A 17580-nucleotide genomic window follows, 5' to 3' on the forward strand; every position below is an offset into this window, starting at 1 on the left:
GAGGCTCCAGGAGAGGCAGAGAGGGAGGGCGGCTGAGTCAGCACAGGCTGGGAGAGGGAACCTGCAAACACAGACACTGTCAGGGATGGGACAGGGACCAGGGAAGTGTTTCAGGTGATGGAGCAGGAGGGGAATCCATTTGGGCACTGAGCCTGGTCCCCAGGGCCTGTCCTACCTGTGCAGTGAGAGAGGAGCACGAGGAGGAGAGGAGTCCAGGCCATGGTCACAACCCTGAGCCCACAGTGGGCTGGGCTGCCCCAGGCCCCCTTTTCTTCCCCACCCTCTGCCAGAGGAGGGGCTTCCATGCAAATGTGTGTCCCTCCACCCCTCTCTGAGGCTAGGTGCTAGAGCTCATCTCCAACCCCAGACTGAGAAGGATGTGGGTTGGCTTTGTTGCTGGTGAAAATGGGCTCCTTTCACGGACGTGCAAGAAAAGCATTCCAGGGACCACCTGGGAGGATGAGGTTTGGTGATAAGATTTACTGGAATAGAAATGGAAGGCTGTCCCCAGATTCCTGGCGTCCGGTCTCCTCCCTCTGTCACACTATGGGGAAAGTCCTGTCTTGTCTTCATCAAGCCCAGAGGAAAGGCCCCGTCCAGAGATTCTGTGCCATGAAAAGCTTAGTCCAGTTGGGCCTCTGGCCCAGCCCAGCGAGCACAGTCTGTAGCCCCAGCTGCACTCCCGTACCCAGGCTCCAGCTCCGAGTCCGCGAGTCCGCGCTGCTGGGGGTCACGGTGGCTGCTGGCCCCGCGTAGCTGCTACAGTGAGAGAATGTGCGCGGCTCCGATGCGCAAAGGACCGCGTGTACCCAGCGCGCGTCACCCAGTGAGAGGTCTTTGTTAGGCTTAGACCATATTACCTGAAGTTGGGAAGACCAGGTGCCCTTCAAAATAACCAACGTTCAATCCTTCCCAGCTGCACTGAGCCCTCCCCCTGACCAATCCATTTCCTAGATCTGCGGTTTGTTCCTTATCCAATCCGATCCTTTTCCCAGGCTGGGCTCACGCCACACCCTAGATTGTTGGAAGGCTCCAGTGGGGTATGGGAGGAGAAAGAACACAGTCAGTGCCTGTGGGCTCAGGGAAAAACCCACTCACCAAAGTCCCAAGGTCCTGAGTGGTGTCAGCTGCAAGAGCATCTCATTAATGAACCTGACTTCACCTTCCCTGGGCCAAGCTCGTACTTTCTGAGCAGCTGTGAAGCATTCATCCACCCTCATGACCCCTAAAGAGGTTTCCAGCCCTGTGCCTGGAATCCTCCCTGAGCCCCAGACTTCACACAGCATCTCACGTCTTAGTGTTTCATCCCCGGGGCACGGTACTCCTGGGAAAGCCCTGCGCACAGGAGCCAGGACAGGTGGGAAGGTATCTGCTCTGAGCCCTGGAAGAACAGAGTCTGTGATGTGGAGCCCAGTCCACCTGCTGGGATGGCCCCTGGGCTCTGGTGAAGATGAAGGCTTGGAAAAGCTCCTTTTTTCATTTCAAGAAGAAAAGCGCAGCCCCACCGGTTCTGGCGTACACGGGCCATATTTCAGCATCATCATGATTCATTTTTGTTTTATGTGTCCTTAGGCTTCAGAAACTTAAATGGAAAAATGGCAGTTGACCCATTATAAACCACAGCATACTTTCACATATAGTGTGTATATATGCAAGTTATTTTTAAATGTTTCACTTGTCACGAAACAAGACTCTGAGCAGGCTGACGTTTATGTCCCACTTCCCCATCTGTGTGTGTCACTGTGAGAAGCACTCTCATATGAGATCACACAGTGATAGTCAGCCTCGTCCTCAGGCTGCAGCCCCGAGATGAGCAGAAGCCCCGCATTGGCCGAGGTGTCTTTGGATCCAGAGAAGCGGCTGGGGACCCCCGAGCCCTGGTGCTTCTCTGAGTCTGTCTTGAAGTTCAGGAGAAACCGGGGAGGGCTCCCTGGCTTCTGCTGGAACCAGTACATATATTTGCTACCAACACTGATGTCATTTCTTAGAGTGCAGGTGAGTCTGGCTGAGGCTCCAGGAGAGGCAGAGAGGGAGGGCGGCTGAGTCAGCACAGGCTGGGCCAGGGAACCTGCGAACAGACACATGGGAGTGAAGGGAAGGGTCAGGGTGCAGGTGCTCTGGGTCCCTGAGGCCTGTCCCTACCTGCGCAGTGAGAGAGGAGCAAAAGGATCACAGGGGTCCAAGCCATGGTGAGTACAGCCCTTTCCTAGGACACAGCGCTGGGGCTGGGCTCCCCACACTTCTCTTATCCCCTCCCAGGTGGCGCACAGAGGCAGGGCTGCTCATGCAAATATGCCCTAGAGCCTGCCCCTCTCCCCGGTGCAATGACAGGGTTGGGGGCCCTTCCAGTTTGTGAGACAGGGACAGCCTGGATTGTGTTTTTCTGCCAAGATCCCAGTGTCCACAGTATCTATATCCCAACCTGAACTAACAGTGAAGATGGAGCTAAGAGTGGAGAACATGATAGAAATATATCTGGTAAAATTTTTATCATTTTCTTATCCTATTTGGACCCCAAATCTCCCAGAAATGGGGTTAAATTGCGATTAACCCCAGTTCCAACTGGACAGGCCCTGTTACCTAACCCAGTTTGACAATCTCCTTCCTTATCACCATGCCGATGTCAGGGAGATGGTGCGAGTCATTGGGCCCAGTCACATTGAAAGCAGAGGTTCCTGATCAGTGGGTCAGGGAAGGAAAACCTCTCTCTCTGTCTCCGGGGTTGGCTGTGTATATGCGATGCCTGTGACTGCAGGCATTTCGTCCTCAGGCAGAAAACCAGAGTGTACAAACAAGAGCTTAGCTTGTCTATCTTCTCTCTTCCCCTGACAGTGTCATCTCTATCAGCATGGGGACCTTTCCTGCCTTGTCTACTTGGTATCTTCAGCCCCTGGCCCCAAGTGAGACGTGTGGTAGGTGTTCAGCCAATGATGCGGATGCACACCATCTGGGCAGGTTACTGTCTGCACCACCTGTCCCTGGCCCTGCTGAAGACACAGCTGGACTTCTTCCATGGCCGGATGGACAGAGATGAGGCATGCAAAGGTGCGTCTCCTCCTGAGCTGTTGCTCACCCTCAGCACCCTAAGCTAGCCCTCCAGAGCAGGGAGCAGGGGAGACTGCACACTCCTGCAACTGTTGCAGGGTGTGAGGTCGGAGGCGGGGTCTGTTTCCATCTGAATAAGTCTTACAACACAGTCTCCCATGGCATGCTTTCCTCCCGATCCCGAGAAAGAACACAATTTCCACTGGCAACCTTTGGCGAGCTGGCAGGAGAGGGAGGAGCCCTGTCTTGTGGGAAGAAAACTCAGATCTTCACTTTCCGTGTCCCCTCTCACCACACCCCACTGCTACTACCTGCGTTTCTCCGGTTCATCTTCTCTGTTCTGGCCCTGCTCGGCTCAGACCGCGGCTTGGGCGTGCACTGTCCTGCGTGCAAAACGGCCCAGCGCTGTGGGTCCCTGCAGGGCAATGAACAGACGGGTGCCAGGGGAACCAGAATGCGAGGAGCTGTGCGCAGCCGCGGACGCCTTGCATTTTACTCCTGGCGGAGAAACCCAAAGCGCACCCCGCGGCTCCATTCCCGTTGTCTGCAGCGCCCTTAAGCCCGGAGTGGGGACTCCCCGGGAGTTTAGACTTCCCACGGCCGCTGTGCCCAGTTGAGCCCGGCTATGCACAACGTGAGCACACAGCTCCGTTCCTCTTTTGCGCCCTGCCCCCCACCGCTCAGACCCGGGGAGCTAGGCCTCCTGGGACTCAGACCCTTAGGGTTGCGGCCCAGAACGTGGCTTGGGGAGCTGCGCTGCAAGGACCCCGGGTCCCACCCCTAGCAACAGCGCTTTGCTGAGGAGGAGGAGCCGCTGCCCCTCCAGAGTGCCCACCTGGGGCTGTGCCGCTACCACGCAGCCTGGATTCCAGTACATCCCAACATCTGCTGCACAAGCAACTGCTTGTCTGTGCCTCCGGGGCAACCAAATCCTTTGTTTTCATTAATGCTCCTATCGGTAAATAATAAATAAAAAGCCTCAGATGCAAATGCTCACAGAAATGAACGAAATGGCGTGTTCATCTCTGTCTGGCCGGTGTAACAGGAAAGCTTCTTCCTCTCCTCGGGGAGACCGTCTTACTAGGCCTGCTGGAGGACCAAGGCTATTGGAAATATAAAAGACAGGGAAATAGGTTACTTGCCCAACTATTAGAGGCCAGAGTTACAGGACAAATTTTTCTGCCCAAGGCAGTGGAAATACTAGGCACCCCTCGCTCAGACTGACGTGAGGGTGGGAACCTCCAATAAGACTAGCGAAGGCCAGAGGCCGTCAGAATCACCCGCGTGGAGTTCAGGACACCCAGTCAGCAATGCCTGATCAACACTGGTGGTTGGTAATCCTCCACACCTGATCACATTGGAGTGCCATCTTCAGGACCGTCTCTGCCCCTGGCAGTGGAGGGTCCTGTGCCAACCTAGGCCCCGGAGACATGATATAAGAGCTAGGGAAAATTGGGGACGCCCATATCTCCCTCTTTTATGAGGACAAAAGTTTTTCTCCCTCCTTTACAAGGATACATTTTTCTTTCACCAAAGACAATAGACAATGAAATCTGCATCCACAGTGCTTCCAGAAACCCTTTTATGGTACATACGCCCCCAACTGGCAGAAATTTACCTCTGTATTCCTGAAGGAAGGGGCTTACAGAAAACTGGCTTCAGGAAGCCAAAGTCTCCTTCAAATGCAAAAACCTGGTCTCCAAGAACTCTTATCTGGACCATCTTTTAAAATGCAAATTTCTGATAAATCTTATCAGTAGAGAAAACACTTTGCCACCTGAACATATCAATTTTACTTATTCCAGCTATTCCTTTTCTAGATCAGTGAGTTTTACTCTCATACAAATATGTCTCTCAAAAATGGTAAATGTGTTTCCACTATGTTTCTAAAAGGTATGGAATGTGTTTGCCGATCTAGAAAACGTGAATTGCCTACTTTTAGCTGTCTGATACATTGTTGGAGTTTGGTTCGTTTCACTCTGTCAAAAGAACAGGTTCTTTTGCTTTACATTTTTCTCCCTACCGGATGGATCCCTCCAGAATTTGGCAATTCTTAGTGGGTAAGTCATAGCACTATATTTCTTTGCATGAATCCAATAAGACCAGTTTTCAATTGTGGTTTTATTAACCAAGACTGTGACTAAGAGAGATTTGCCTGGACTCTGGATGTCACCAGAAAGCTTTACAAAATTTAGATTGACTTCTGAAGCTAATAAAAACCCACTGCAGAAATGGCCCGATACCTTGCTTGGTCACGTGATTTTTGGCAGTCTATCCCGGTAATCACTGAAGGTTGCTTTCCTTTAAGGTGGCAAGGAAGGACCCTCAAGATATTTTTGGAGACCTCAAGGACTCGAGAAATGTCCCCAAACCTATAAATAGTACAGGCAAACCCTGGTGCTGTGTGAATTGGCTTCTGTGCCCTGAGGGGCTGGCTAAAGCTCAATCTGAAGGTTCTTTGTGAAATCCCAGCAAAGCAGATTTAAAAGAACCTGTGGGATCAATTACTATTCGTGTTGTGTTTATGCAAATAATCAATCCAAATGAAAACTGGTCTCAATGCAGTCTCTTTGATGACAGTGAGGGTAAATTTAGGGAGAAAAATTGTGTTTCAATAGAAATCAGAATGCCCAATGGATATTGAATCTGGCACCGTTAATTGTCTTCAAAGTTTTGTTTTCACCTGTAAACTGAACTGATTCCTGAACTCTTCTAGTTTTCTTCGACCCTCCAAACTAATGTTTCATTTTTTCTTCCCATCTTTGGACTAGAAATTATTGGGAACTAAAACCTTTTTTCTAAGGTCTGTCCGTATACGCCATACAGAACTTACCTCAGCGCCTGATGACATCACCAAAGATGTTCAAACCACAAAGAGAATCTGTCAGATTGCCACTGCTTAATTTTATTCCATCAACAGCCTTGCATTTGGAAGTCTTCTCAGGTGACAGTCTTACAGACTCAGAAACTGGTTACTGATTTACTGTATTCATTAATCTTTGGGTTTTCTTCCTCCTGTTTTCATAGGGTATATGCCTATGACTGTATTTACCTCCTTGCTTGTTTACACAGTATAGGCCTCACTGTGGAAGCCCATCCGCATCGCTGCCTCTTGACACGAGACTCAGCGGTTTGGCTGCACTGCCTTGTTTTCAGGACTAGATGGTGAGTCAGTGAAGCCTCAAGCACTCTACCAGCTTCGTTTGAAACTGCTTTCCTTTTTCTGCCCGAATGATTCATGTAGAAAAGGGGGGAATCTTAGAGTATTCCCCCGAGTCTGATTTAAGTATGATCAGCAAGAGCGCTTCAGACAGGTAACACACCTTTCTCCAGGGAAGCCACTCCTCCAACTTGATCTGTGACACTGGAACATTAGCTCCTCCCTCTATAACCTGGTTCTTACCTCTCACCAGACTTTTCGTTTCTATAATTTTTCTTATTTTTGGACTATGCCATATATATTTTTTTAAATTGATTTTCAGAGAGAGAGGAAGGGAGACGGAGAGAGAGAGAAACATCCATGTGAGAGTGAGAGCGGGCTGCCTCCCACACGCCCCCTCCCAGGCATGTGCCCTGATTGCAAACTGAACTGGCCGCCCTGGCCAGTTTGGCTCAGCGGTTAGAGCACTGGCCCGCAGACCTGAGAAAATCAGACTGGCAACTATTTGGTGCATGGCACAATGCCCAACCAACTGAGCCACACCAGCCAAGGCTTGACTATGCCTTTTAACCTACTTGTCCATTGCATGTGCATGATAATTGTTTCTGATCCTCAAACTCCCTAGTAATAATATGGAAAATCACGCATTTGTCAGATTGATAGATAAATACTACATAACTGAGGCTGTGTTGATCTGCAAATGTCCTACATCAGTTGTAATGTGTCAGGGAGATAGTCAAAGATGCACAGCTGAATTGTAAAGGAGCACTTTATTCACCAGCGGGCTGCGGGGGTATAGCTTCCCAAATCACAGCCCTGAGCCTTCTTTGTTTCTTGCTTATATAGGCACAAACTACAAAAAAAAAAAAAACGTTCTCTTGGTACTGCCACTTTTTGGTGCTGGGACTAATTCAAGCTGCTACAGAGGTGGGGGCGGGGGGTGGGGAGAAATCTGTTGCAGGGGACGAGAGGAGCTTGTTACAAAGATCAAGGCAATCATTAATTTCTTTCTTTTTTATGGTCCCTCCAAGTTTCCCAAGGCCACCATTAACCCCTTATCTGTATGATTCCTCTGGGTGTCAGTCCCAGGGTTTTTTTTTAGCAAACTGCTTGAGTGTTTATGTGCAGGAATAACTGATCAGAATGGAGTTTAATTTTAAGTCACGTAGCCCAGCTCACATCTAGGACAGCAGCTTCAGTCAGGTAGCACTTGTTTGAGTTTATAATGGTCCACATTCACCTGGCAGGATGCATCTGATTATTGCTGTTGTTGTTGAACCAAACTAATAAAGATACATTAGGACCTTATTTCACTGCATGATTATTTTCTCTGTCAAAGTTTCTTTTTTGTTTATGAGAGCAATTGTCTTCCCTTCTTATTTTACACCAATCTTGTGAGTTTGTTGGTATTAAAACACGTATGTAGATTACTTTGCAGAAGGGAGCTTTAGCAATGGAGAATTTCAGCCCCATTTCAGACCCATTGAATCAGAATCCACACTCTACAAGGTCCCCACAAGGTACCTCTGCAGATCAAATTTTGAGAATCTCTGGTCTCACACAGACATGAAGGCCCTTGCTGGGGTTTCGGTTATGAAGTGTCTCTCACCCCTCAATCTGTTCTCTTCCAATTGCCTTGTCCAGCAAACTCGCTTCCTGTTTCCTCTTTATCACACATGCAGAATGATGTTCTCCAAGATTTCCATTGAGAATGGCAGGCATCACTATCTTACCACATGAAACTCAAATAAATAACCAAACTTATTTTTAACAGCTAGATGATCTTTGCTGCTTGATACTAGTAAACAATTAGAATTACCTAATAGCCATAATCTGCATTAGTCCCCACAAGCAAAATCATCCACAGCGACCATATGCTTATATATACTTTAAGGCAGAGGAAAGATTTTAGATTAAACTTGAATAAAAAATAACAGCCTAAAGAGGTAGGAATATAAGCACACATATGACAATAATTTGGCAGAAAACTGAAACCCAAGTTGAAGGAAATGCAGAGATGTAAAAATATGGTTATGGCGCTTGCTTGGTGTTTCAGTTCCTTCGGGAAGCCACAGCAACGAACAATAGACTGGGTGGATTACAATAATGGAAATGTACTGTCGCATTTTTCTAGAGGCTACAAGGCCACAATCAAATGAGAGGGCCTTGTTTCCTCTGATACCTGATGGGAAATCTGTCCTTGACCTTTCAAAGGTAATGGAGGTTTTCCTGAAATGTCTCAGGTTCCTTGGCTTGTAGCTGCAGAAGCCTGATCTCGGTCTTCTCCTTCACACAGTGGTCTCCTGTTTCCCTGTCTCCACGTGGCTGCCTTCTTGTATTGACACCAGTCATGTTAGGTTAGGAGGGCACCCTACTCTACAATGGCCTCATCTTTGCTAAGAAAATATTTTTAGATGAAACAACACTCTGAGTACTATATGTTGAAAGGGTTAGTAACATTTTAAAGGGTAAAGGTAAAAGCTTGCAAAAGGCTGAAACTGTGAAAAATGTGTGGCTTTCGTGACCTTTGCTCAGCCTTCTGTTGAGTACGGATTATCTGGATTACCCGCAAGACAATGAATCACACAGCAGATGCAGGACAAGACACCAGACCAGTCCAGCTGCAAAGTGGACAATGGGCCAAGCAGAGTAGGTCAGCAGGAACTGCCAGAAGCCAGAAGTAGAGTTTATCACCTACACCCCAACTGTTATTCAAGGCTGACTCCCTTTGTGGGCTCAGCCCGCCTGCACCTGGGCACATGCAAGAAAGCCATTTGGCTCTACATTGACCTTGCATTGAGGATGTGATCTCCCGCCGGCTCAGACCTTTTACATGTTAGGATCTCAACGTATCTTATTCGGGACACAATTTATCAGCCAACATTTGGGAAGAAGAATTTTCCCCCAAACTTTACATTTTTAAAAATATTTGAAATGCAATCCATACAGTTCCATTGCACTAAAATGCTTCCTGATAAAATAAACTTGACTACTATGAAAAAAGAGGGTTTCCTCCCCTCACACAGGACATTGTTGGACGTGATCCTTCTGGGGGAAATGGGTTTGACTTCAGTTCTAATTCAGCAGTTACTCTTCCTTCTGAATATAGAATAATTGGATTCTAGTGTCCTGAAGAAATTTCTCCTAAGTTATTTCTACATTTTCTCCACTTTGGGACTCAAAGAATAATGAGATCAATTCACACCCTTTTCTTCACCCTTTTCTATGAGCAGTTAGCATTTAGGTGCAGCTGGAGCGCAGGTGTCTGGTCATGTGATCCCCATATCAAGTGAAAATACTTGTGCCACACCCTGTGAAGCAAGGTGTATGTCCTGGTTCACTCTCTGGGTCTCAGACGGTACGAGCACCACCAGGGAGAAGTCAGCAGCAGCACTCACCCTCGTCTTCCAGTTGGGCCCCCAGACTGTCAGGCAGCTTTACCCCTAAACAGAAAGCCTGAGAACCAGGCGGAAGTGCAGGAATGTTTATTGCTTGTGTCATAAATCAGTGTCCTGAGGGCTTGTCCAGACCTCTGCTGAATCCAGTGTGGAAAGTGACCTTTGGTGACCACTCCAGGGCTGGAACCACGGTTGACAGTGACTATCCCTTCTGGGAACAGGGTCAGTTAGTTCTCCTGAGTCACCACAGCCTGACTACTAAACCCTGAAATAAAAACAGACAGAGGTCAGAAATGAAGAATAAAGGCAGAGGGATCCCTCCAAAGGCTGAAACGTCCATGAACTTGGGCAAAGAATGAGGAGACGGAGGAGAACTAGAGGAGTCCAGGTCATGGTGAAAACTTGACAAGGTCCCCTGGCCTCAAGCCAGTGGTTTCTGGAGTGTCCCTTTAAAGTGTATGTTTGGTGAAGCATCATACAACATGAGCCCACAGGATCACCCAATTCAGGGTCCTCAATCCAGTTTGAAGTTTCACTCTCAAGAGGAGTCTGTGAGCTCTGAGTCTGTCCCTTGAGAGGTAGCACCTGCTGTCACCTCTAATTCAGCCCATGAGCACGAATACAGGGCCCACTCAATTAGAACCATTTGAGTTGGTTTCAGGCCTCCCAGCTCTGGCAAAATCCACAGCGCCCCCTGGTGACGTCCTCAGGAGAACATTCAGAGTGGTGGTGGAAAACATGCCTAAGTTAATGTGTAGGCCTTTATTTTCCGAAATAAACAAACAAATAATAAGTGTTACCTGTTCCTGAGTCCCTGCAGAGAATTTTCTTTTTAAATTTCAGCTACTGTATTTTTCAGTTCTAAAATTTCCATTTGGTTTGTTTTCACTTCTATTTAATTCTGAGTTTGTCTCATTTTCCATGTATAATAAAAATGCCTGTAGTTTCCCGTGAAATGGATATTATAACTGTTGCCTAAAAATCTCTGTCATTTAATTTTGTCATCTGCATCATGTCTGGGTTAATGTCAGTATATTCTATTTTCTTATTCAAGTTTTGATTTTTCTGATTCTTGGTATGATAGATGGAGATTTGTACTGAATTCAGGACATTTGGGGGATCACGATAGAAGTCCCTGGGTCCCACTTATTCTTTCTCTAGTCAGGCGACCCTCCTGCTGAGCTGCAGCAGAAGGTCAGAGGTGGAAGCTCAGCTCCCACTGGGCCCAGAGAATGCGGAGCCCTGACTGCCCTGCTCTGTGCTGCTGACACCTTCCTGGGACAGTGGGGCCGTGACTGTCACCAGCTGGTTCCCTTCAAGTGGGTGTGAAATGAGCCTCCTGCTGGGCCCTGCTGACCTCAGGGAGGGGAGCCCCAGAATGAATGGAAGTGCAGGGCCTTTGGGGGTGAGCGCTCGGCCCCCCAATGGGACCCTTTGGTCTCACTGTCACCAGAAAGGGGAAGAGGCAACTGCAGATCCAACTCCTTTGCCTCTCACCCTTTCCAGTGCTGTTAATGCAGGTGAGGGTCAGAGCTGTCTGTCCCCGGTCCCCAGAGTCACCAGCAAGGGGCGCCGGTGTGCAGACTGCCCCTTCCTTGGACTGCTCTTCCTGGACTGTGGCTGAGGGATGGAGGAAGAGCAGCTGCCCGCTGGGTGCCAGACTCACAGGAGGGACCACGGGTATTTACTTCTAACTGTTCTGTCTGGTTATATGAACAGGAAACTTGGATTCATGACATATGTGGGAAACTGTTCCTTCCTCCTCTGTTTTCTTTAAAATTTGGTGCAGAATATCTAGTTCCTACTTAAATGTTTGATAAAATTAACCAACAAAGGAACCTGAGCCTGGAGATCCGGAACTGCACTGTGAAACCACTTAAAATGTGTAATTGCAGACATGGGGTTAAACACAGCAAGTTTCTCATTTCATCACACGATATTGACAGTATACCAAAGGGCAAATTTTCAATAGGTTGTAACTTGGCTCAATATTAACATCATTGTGGGTTTAAAATACACTGCATTTTTATTTTTGAGGAAAATTGGTTTGGTGATTTTAATAAAGGTGTTGTATTCTGAAATCAAAATAGTAGGAGCTGACCAAATCCAATTTCAAATATCGTGTACAGTTTATCTCGTGTGCGGCACCGACAGATAATAGAGGTGCTTCAATACCCGTGGTCTCTGGTGCTCACGGGCTGATGGCCCAGGGGAAACCAGGTCACAGACGCTGGACCTCTGCTTTCCTTGTCGTTCTAACCGGCATCTCTGAGGGGTATTTTTAAACTGTTCACATGGAGATTCTGTTTGCATTAGGGAGACCACTAAGGAAATAAGATATTCTGGTTGACCCCCTAAAATAGACCCAGGTGAGAGGACAAGAGGTCTCCTGGCTCACAGCACAAGGGACAGCAGAAGTTAGACCTCGTCTAGGGTTGGTCGGTCAGGGACAGGGTGGTGACGGGTCACCTGGGAGAGCTGGGCAGATGTTACCTCACTTGCCCATGGGATGGGGTATCTCGGTGGCATTAGGTTGTACGGAGTCATGTGACAGTGATCATCAGCCTCCTGTTGGGGCTGAAGCCCAGAGGTGGTCAAGCAGGTCATGTGCACAAACAAGGGGCCAGAACACAGGGCTGAACCCCTGAGCGTCAGTCACCTGTGTCCTAGCTCACAAGGTGGACAGGTCTACCTGGGAGCTCGTAGGACCAATAGGGCTGCTGCTCCCCGTGCAGGACAAAGGTTCTTGGATCTGGGCTCATCAAGGGCTTCACAGGGGGATGATGCAGGAACACACTGGGGGTCCAGCTCCTGATGCTCCCCAGCCCCCCACCTGGATTGTTGGAAAGCTTAGACTGATCCTGAGAGGACAGGAGCCACACCAGTGGCTGTGGGCTCAGGAATCCCACTCACAGTGTCCCCGTGGAGCACCTCATCCTTGGACCCACTTTGCCCACTTCCCCGGAGCAGGTTGGCATTTTCCCAGCAACCGTGGAGCATCCCCCACCATCGTGTGACCCAAAAAGAGGTGTCCTGGTCTCAGGCCCACATTCCCCCCCTGAGAACCTCCCCGTCTCCCTGACTTCACAGGTGAAGACTCAGGTCCCCTGCAGGTGCACAGGTGAGCTCTGCTCCTGGAATTCCTCCTGGTCCTGCGTCCTCTCCCAGCTTCTCCCCACTTAGGTGCCGACCTGAGACACGGGGCCCCTGGGCCAGCCCTGAGCTCAGGAGCCTGGACAGAGTGGGGCAGCTCTGCCCTGACCCCTCAAAGGGCAGAGTCCCTGCTGTGAAAGATCGTCCACCTGCTGGGACGGTCCCTGGGCTCTGACCTGAAAGAAAATAGGAAAGGCTGTTTCTTTACTTCGAGAGGAAAAGGCACTTCCAAAGGCTATTACACACGGACAACAGCGTCAAAATTATTTTGTATTTGATTTTGTTTCTGTTTTCCTGAGATTCAGAAATATAGGAGGAAAAACTGAAAGTAGACCCAAAATTTATGCAAAGGTAAGTCCAAGTATAATTTGCATATATACAAGTGATTTTATTTTTTTTTTTTTTTTTTTTTTTTTTTTTTTTTTTTTTTTATCCTCACCCGAGGATATTTATTCATTTTTGTACAGATAAAGTGGGAGGGAGAGAGAGGAAGGGAGAGAGAGAGAAACATCGACGTGAAGGGACACATCGAGTGGCTGCCACCCGCACGACCAACCAGGGCCGGGGACAAACTGCAACCGAAGTACGTGCCCTTAGCGGGAACCGAACCCGGGTCTCTCCGGACCGCAGGCCGACGCTCTAACCGCTGAGCCAAACTGGCCAGGGCTATACAAGTCATTTTAAAATGTTCACTTGTCATAAACCAAAACTCTGGGTGGTGGAGGTTTTTGTCCCACTTCCCCATCTGTGTGTGTCACTGTGAGCAGTACCACTGTGCCCAATCACACAGTAATAGTCAGCCTCGTCCTCAGGCTGCAGCTCAGAGATGACCAGAAGCCCCGCGTTGGCCGAGGTGTCTTTGGATCCAGAGAAGCGGCTCGGGACCCCCGAGCCCTGGCTCTTATCTGAGTCTGATTTATACCACAGGAGAAACCTGGGTGGGCTCACTGGCTTCTGCTGGTACCAGTGAATGTAGAAGCCGCCAACACTGGAAGCCACTGCTCAGGGTGCAGGTGAGTCTGGCTGAGGCTCCAGGAGAGGCAGAGAGGGAGGGCGGCTGAGTCAGCACAGGCTGGGAGAGGGAACCTGCAAACACAGACACTGTCAGGGGTGGGACAGGGACCAGGGAAGTTTCTCAGGAGATGGAGCAGGAGGGGAGTCCACTGGGGCACTGAGCCTGGTCCCCAGGGCCTGTCCTACCTGTGCAGTGAGAGAGGAGCACGAGGAGGAGAGGAGTCCAGGCCATGGTCACAGCCCTGAGCCCACAGTGGGCTGGGCTGCCCCAGGCCCCCTTTTCTTCCCCACCCTCTGCCAGAGGAGGGGCTTCCATGCAAATGTGCCCACCCAGTGCCTGCCAGCCCCTCCCTGAGCCTGGTGCTGCAGCTCAGCTCACACCCAGACTGAGGGGGATGGAGGGTGGCTTCACCCCTTGGGAGAAACTGGGAGGAAGCAGCTGCTGACACAACACAGAGGTGGGCTCAGGGGACTCTACAGGATACTGTGGGCACAGCTGCTGGGTCCCCATCATTGAGCACAGGGCCCAGCCACCAAGCCCAGGGTCCTTTTAGTAAATGGTCCTCACTGAGCAGCTGAGGAGAACACAGGGAAGTCCCACAGCGCCCCCTGCTGAGCACAGGGCACACACCTGCCCATGGCCCAGAGCTGAGAGCCCAGCTGGTTTCTGCAGCTCAGCAGGTCACTGTCTCTACTCACAAATCCAAGGTCTGATTTCCAGAAACTGATTTAGATACATGGGAGGGATTATTGTAGTACCTCACTCCCGGGTGGAGTTCTGTTCAGTAAGATTTGTATAAATATATATGTGTGTGTGTGTGTGTGTACATACACTTAAGTGTGAATCCCCCTCACCCAGTAGATTCTAAAAAAAGTGGAATGGCCCCCCTGTGGATCAGGCCAGGTGTCACAGAGCAGCCCGGGGGCAGTTGACCTGTTTCTGAGGCCATGCAAGGGCTCTTTAGGAGGATCCGTGCCCAATGCTTATGTTTCAGGAAATAAAAATCCTCCGTGGTATGCTCAAAAAATAGCAGTTCAGCACTAATTTCAGAAGATATGTAATTGCTTGTAAGTTTTGTAGGTGCTCAATTTGAATGAGTTTACGTTTGAAAAATTAATAGATTTTGTAGGCTTACCTTTGCCAGTGAACTGTGTAAAAAATTTCTCCTATATTTTTTATGAAGTTAATTTGATTGCTGCAAGTAAAAGCTGCAGTTGTAGGCATAATAATGTCATAGATTTCTTATGGGATTTTGTCCTGGGTTTTATATAATTTTTATATTGTAATTTTGTCTTCTTATATTTCTCGCTAGTTTTTTTTAAGTTTATTAGTAGCATGGGCATATATATCAATCTTCACCCTAGGATATTTTTCCATTACCTTCAGATAGAATGGGAAAGAGATAGAGACATGGACGTGAGAAAGACACATCGACTGGTGGCCTCTGGCAGGACAGGACCAGGGCTGGGACCAAACAGCAACAGAGGTACGTGCCTTCGACCAGAATCAAACCTGTGACTCTTCGGTCCACAGGACAACACTCTAAACAGTGAGCCAAACGGCCCAGGCCCATCAGTGTACATTTCAAGTCATACTGTCATGTGCTGTTGGCTGAACAGACAAGGGTATAAACCCCTATTTCCTCATCGGGTGTGAGGTACATATATGTACACCTACTGTTCCACACTCTTCTACATTGGAGAAATGGATTCCAACTGCCCTCATGTAAATTGATGTGTGTTTTAATATTCCTAATGATTAGCGGAAGGAATTGTTCCGATGGAAAAGTGAAGGAAGCACGGGGATCTCCAGTGTTGCAGTAGTGGGATCACCGAGGGACATGGGGGCTTAGCACGACGGCCACACCAGCACACTCATCTGAGGTCACTCTCTCAGCGTCCTTCATGCCCTTTCCCCAGGGCAGAGTCACCTGTCACCACAGAGCTCACACGCCCATGACTCTTCCTCAGGAGATTCCCCCACGGTCCTTGGAGTGATTTGGGGTTGAGGAGTTGAATACTCAGTTTCCATGATCCCGTGGTGGATCCTTGAGATCTGCATCAACATCTGGTTAACAATTGCTTATCTCACAGACTCTTACTGCACTGAAAAGTGAGTAAATGTTCCCACAACTACCTTGAACTCACAGTTGATTTTCTCATGAAAGTTGTCTTTTGTTCTCAGAATTTGTTCCAACATCTACCTGCTCCATAAGGTTCCTTCTGTAACTACCTGGAGGACAATTCCCTCCTCCTTCTCTTTCCCACCTGGACCCATGGCACCCAGTCTGTACCCGTCACCTGCCAGTCCTACAACCAGTACCTTGGGGACAGATCATTAGCCACCTGGAGCTCCAGTTTACCCCCTTGTCCTGCGCCCTGGGCCCGAGGTCAGAGCTCGCTCTTCACAGCTCTGCTAGGTGCATCCACTCTCAAACTCAGAGAGCAAAAACTGTCCTTTTTCTCAACCTTTTCCTCACTCTACTTCATTCTTTACACCATAGTCAGAAGGATATTTCAAGCACAAGGACCCTATTCAGGAAACTTTGTGTTTAAAAATCTCCCAAGGATTGTCTCCCCTTGAGGAGTAAACATTGTCCTATCTCGTTCAAGGACTCTCGTGGGCATGACCGTCATCTCCTCCTCAGCCTCCGTTCTCCCCACTCCCTGCTGTGGTCTGTAGGAGGCAGGTGCAGGCCCCCACTGCAAAAGGATGCTTGGCCCTGAGCCGGTGCTCACTCCTCTTCAAGCCTCGGCCTCCTGCCCTGAGCTGGTCCCCTTCCTGCAGGACCAGGCTGCCACCTCACCTGCTGCAGACCTTCTCACACCAGCAGGAGGGGGAAGAGTCATTGTTATTAACATCATTTGAATGACAAATGACACACATAAAACTATAACCATCTGTGTGGATTGTTCAATACTGAAAACTTATCCTAGAGGAGGAAAAACACATGTGCCCACCAAAACTTGTATCTGATCCTTCATAGCAACGTTTAAAAAATAGGCCAAAGTGGAAACAACAAAATGTCCTTCAGCTGTGAGTACACAGCAGAATTTACTCTTATAATATTATTTATTAATTATTGTATTTTCCATGTCAACAACTGTAGACCTACTTTGGCCCCACCCTGTATTACATTTTCAGGAATCTGCCGGGCTACTTACCGACCGCCTGTGCATGCTCCTCGGGGAACTGGTTTCGGGGAGAACATGACCGTCAGGTCATCATTAGTAGATGCGGACACTGTGTTGTGAGATAATAGAAAACATATATTGGTCTCGGCCCCATGGTCTTGGCTCAGGGCTCCTGAAATTCCTGTCATCTCCTGGGTGACAGGCCTGCCTTTTGTGCTAATGGGTGACTCCAGGTGGGCTGCTGGATAAGGAAGGGGGGTCACTGGAAAGACCGAGGCATGAATAGAAGCTTGGAATTTTTAGACCTGCCCCCATTTGCAGGAGGGAAACGAGTTTAGGAGGAGTAAGCAAATTAATAAAAGCCAAGGGAAGAATCATGGGAAACCTTTGTTTAGCCAAAAACTTGTGTGAAAACTGGGGATCTCCTACGTGTGATTGGCACCAGAGTGGGGCAGTCTTGTGGGACTGGCCCTTTAACTGTGGGTCTGACACCGTCTCCAGGCAGACAGTGTTAGAAGAGAATTATGTCACAGAACATCAGCTAGTGTCTAAGAATATTGCTGTGGGAAGAAAAATACCCTCACATTCGGTGACCAAAGTATAAGAAGAGAAGTGATCTGTGTAAGTAAAAAACAAGACACAACAATAAGAAATAAATGAAATTTTTACTTAGAA

The 17580-nt window shown here is 48.7% G+C and overlaps 1 pseudogene and 1 gene segment (V, D, J or C); both read right to left on the minus strand.

The window, feature by feature from the left end:
• Positions 1-1709: 1709 nt before the first annotated feature.
• On the minus strand, positions 1710-2188 carry LOC118639986. The segment is given in 2 exon segments: positions 1710-2068; positions 2143-2188. Coding segments are annotated over 2 exon segments (405 nt in total).
• An 11257-nt stretch (positions 2189-13445) lies between these two features.
• On the minus strand, positions 13446-14016 carry LOC118640361 (annotated as a pseudogene).
• Between the last annotated feature and the right edge of the window lie 3564 nt (positions 14017-17580).

Source organism: Molossus molossus, unplaced genomic scaffold (assembly GCF_014108415.1).
Source record: "Molossus molossus isolate mMolMol1 unplaced genomic scaffold, mMolMol1.p scaffold_m16_p_22, whole genome shotgun sequence".
Lineage (NCBI taxonomy): Eukaryota > Metazoa > Chordata > Mammalia > Chiroptera > Molossidae > Molossus > Molossus molossus.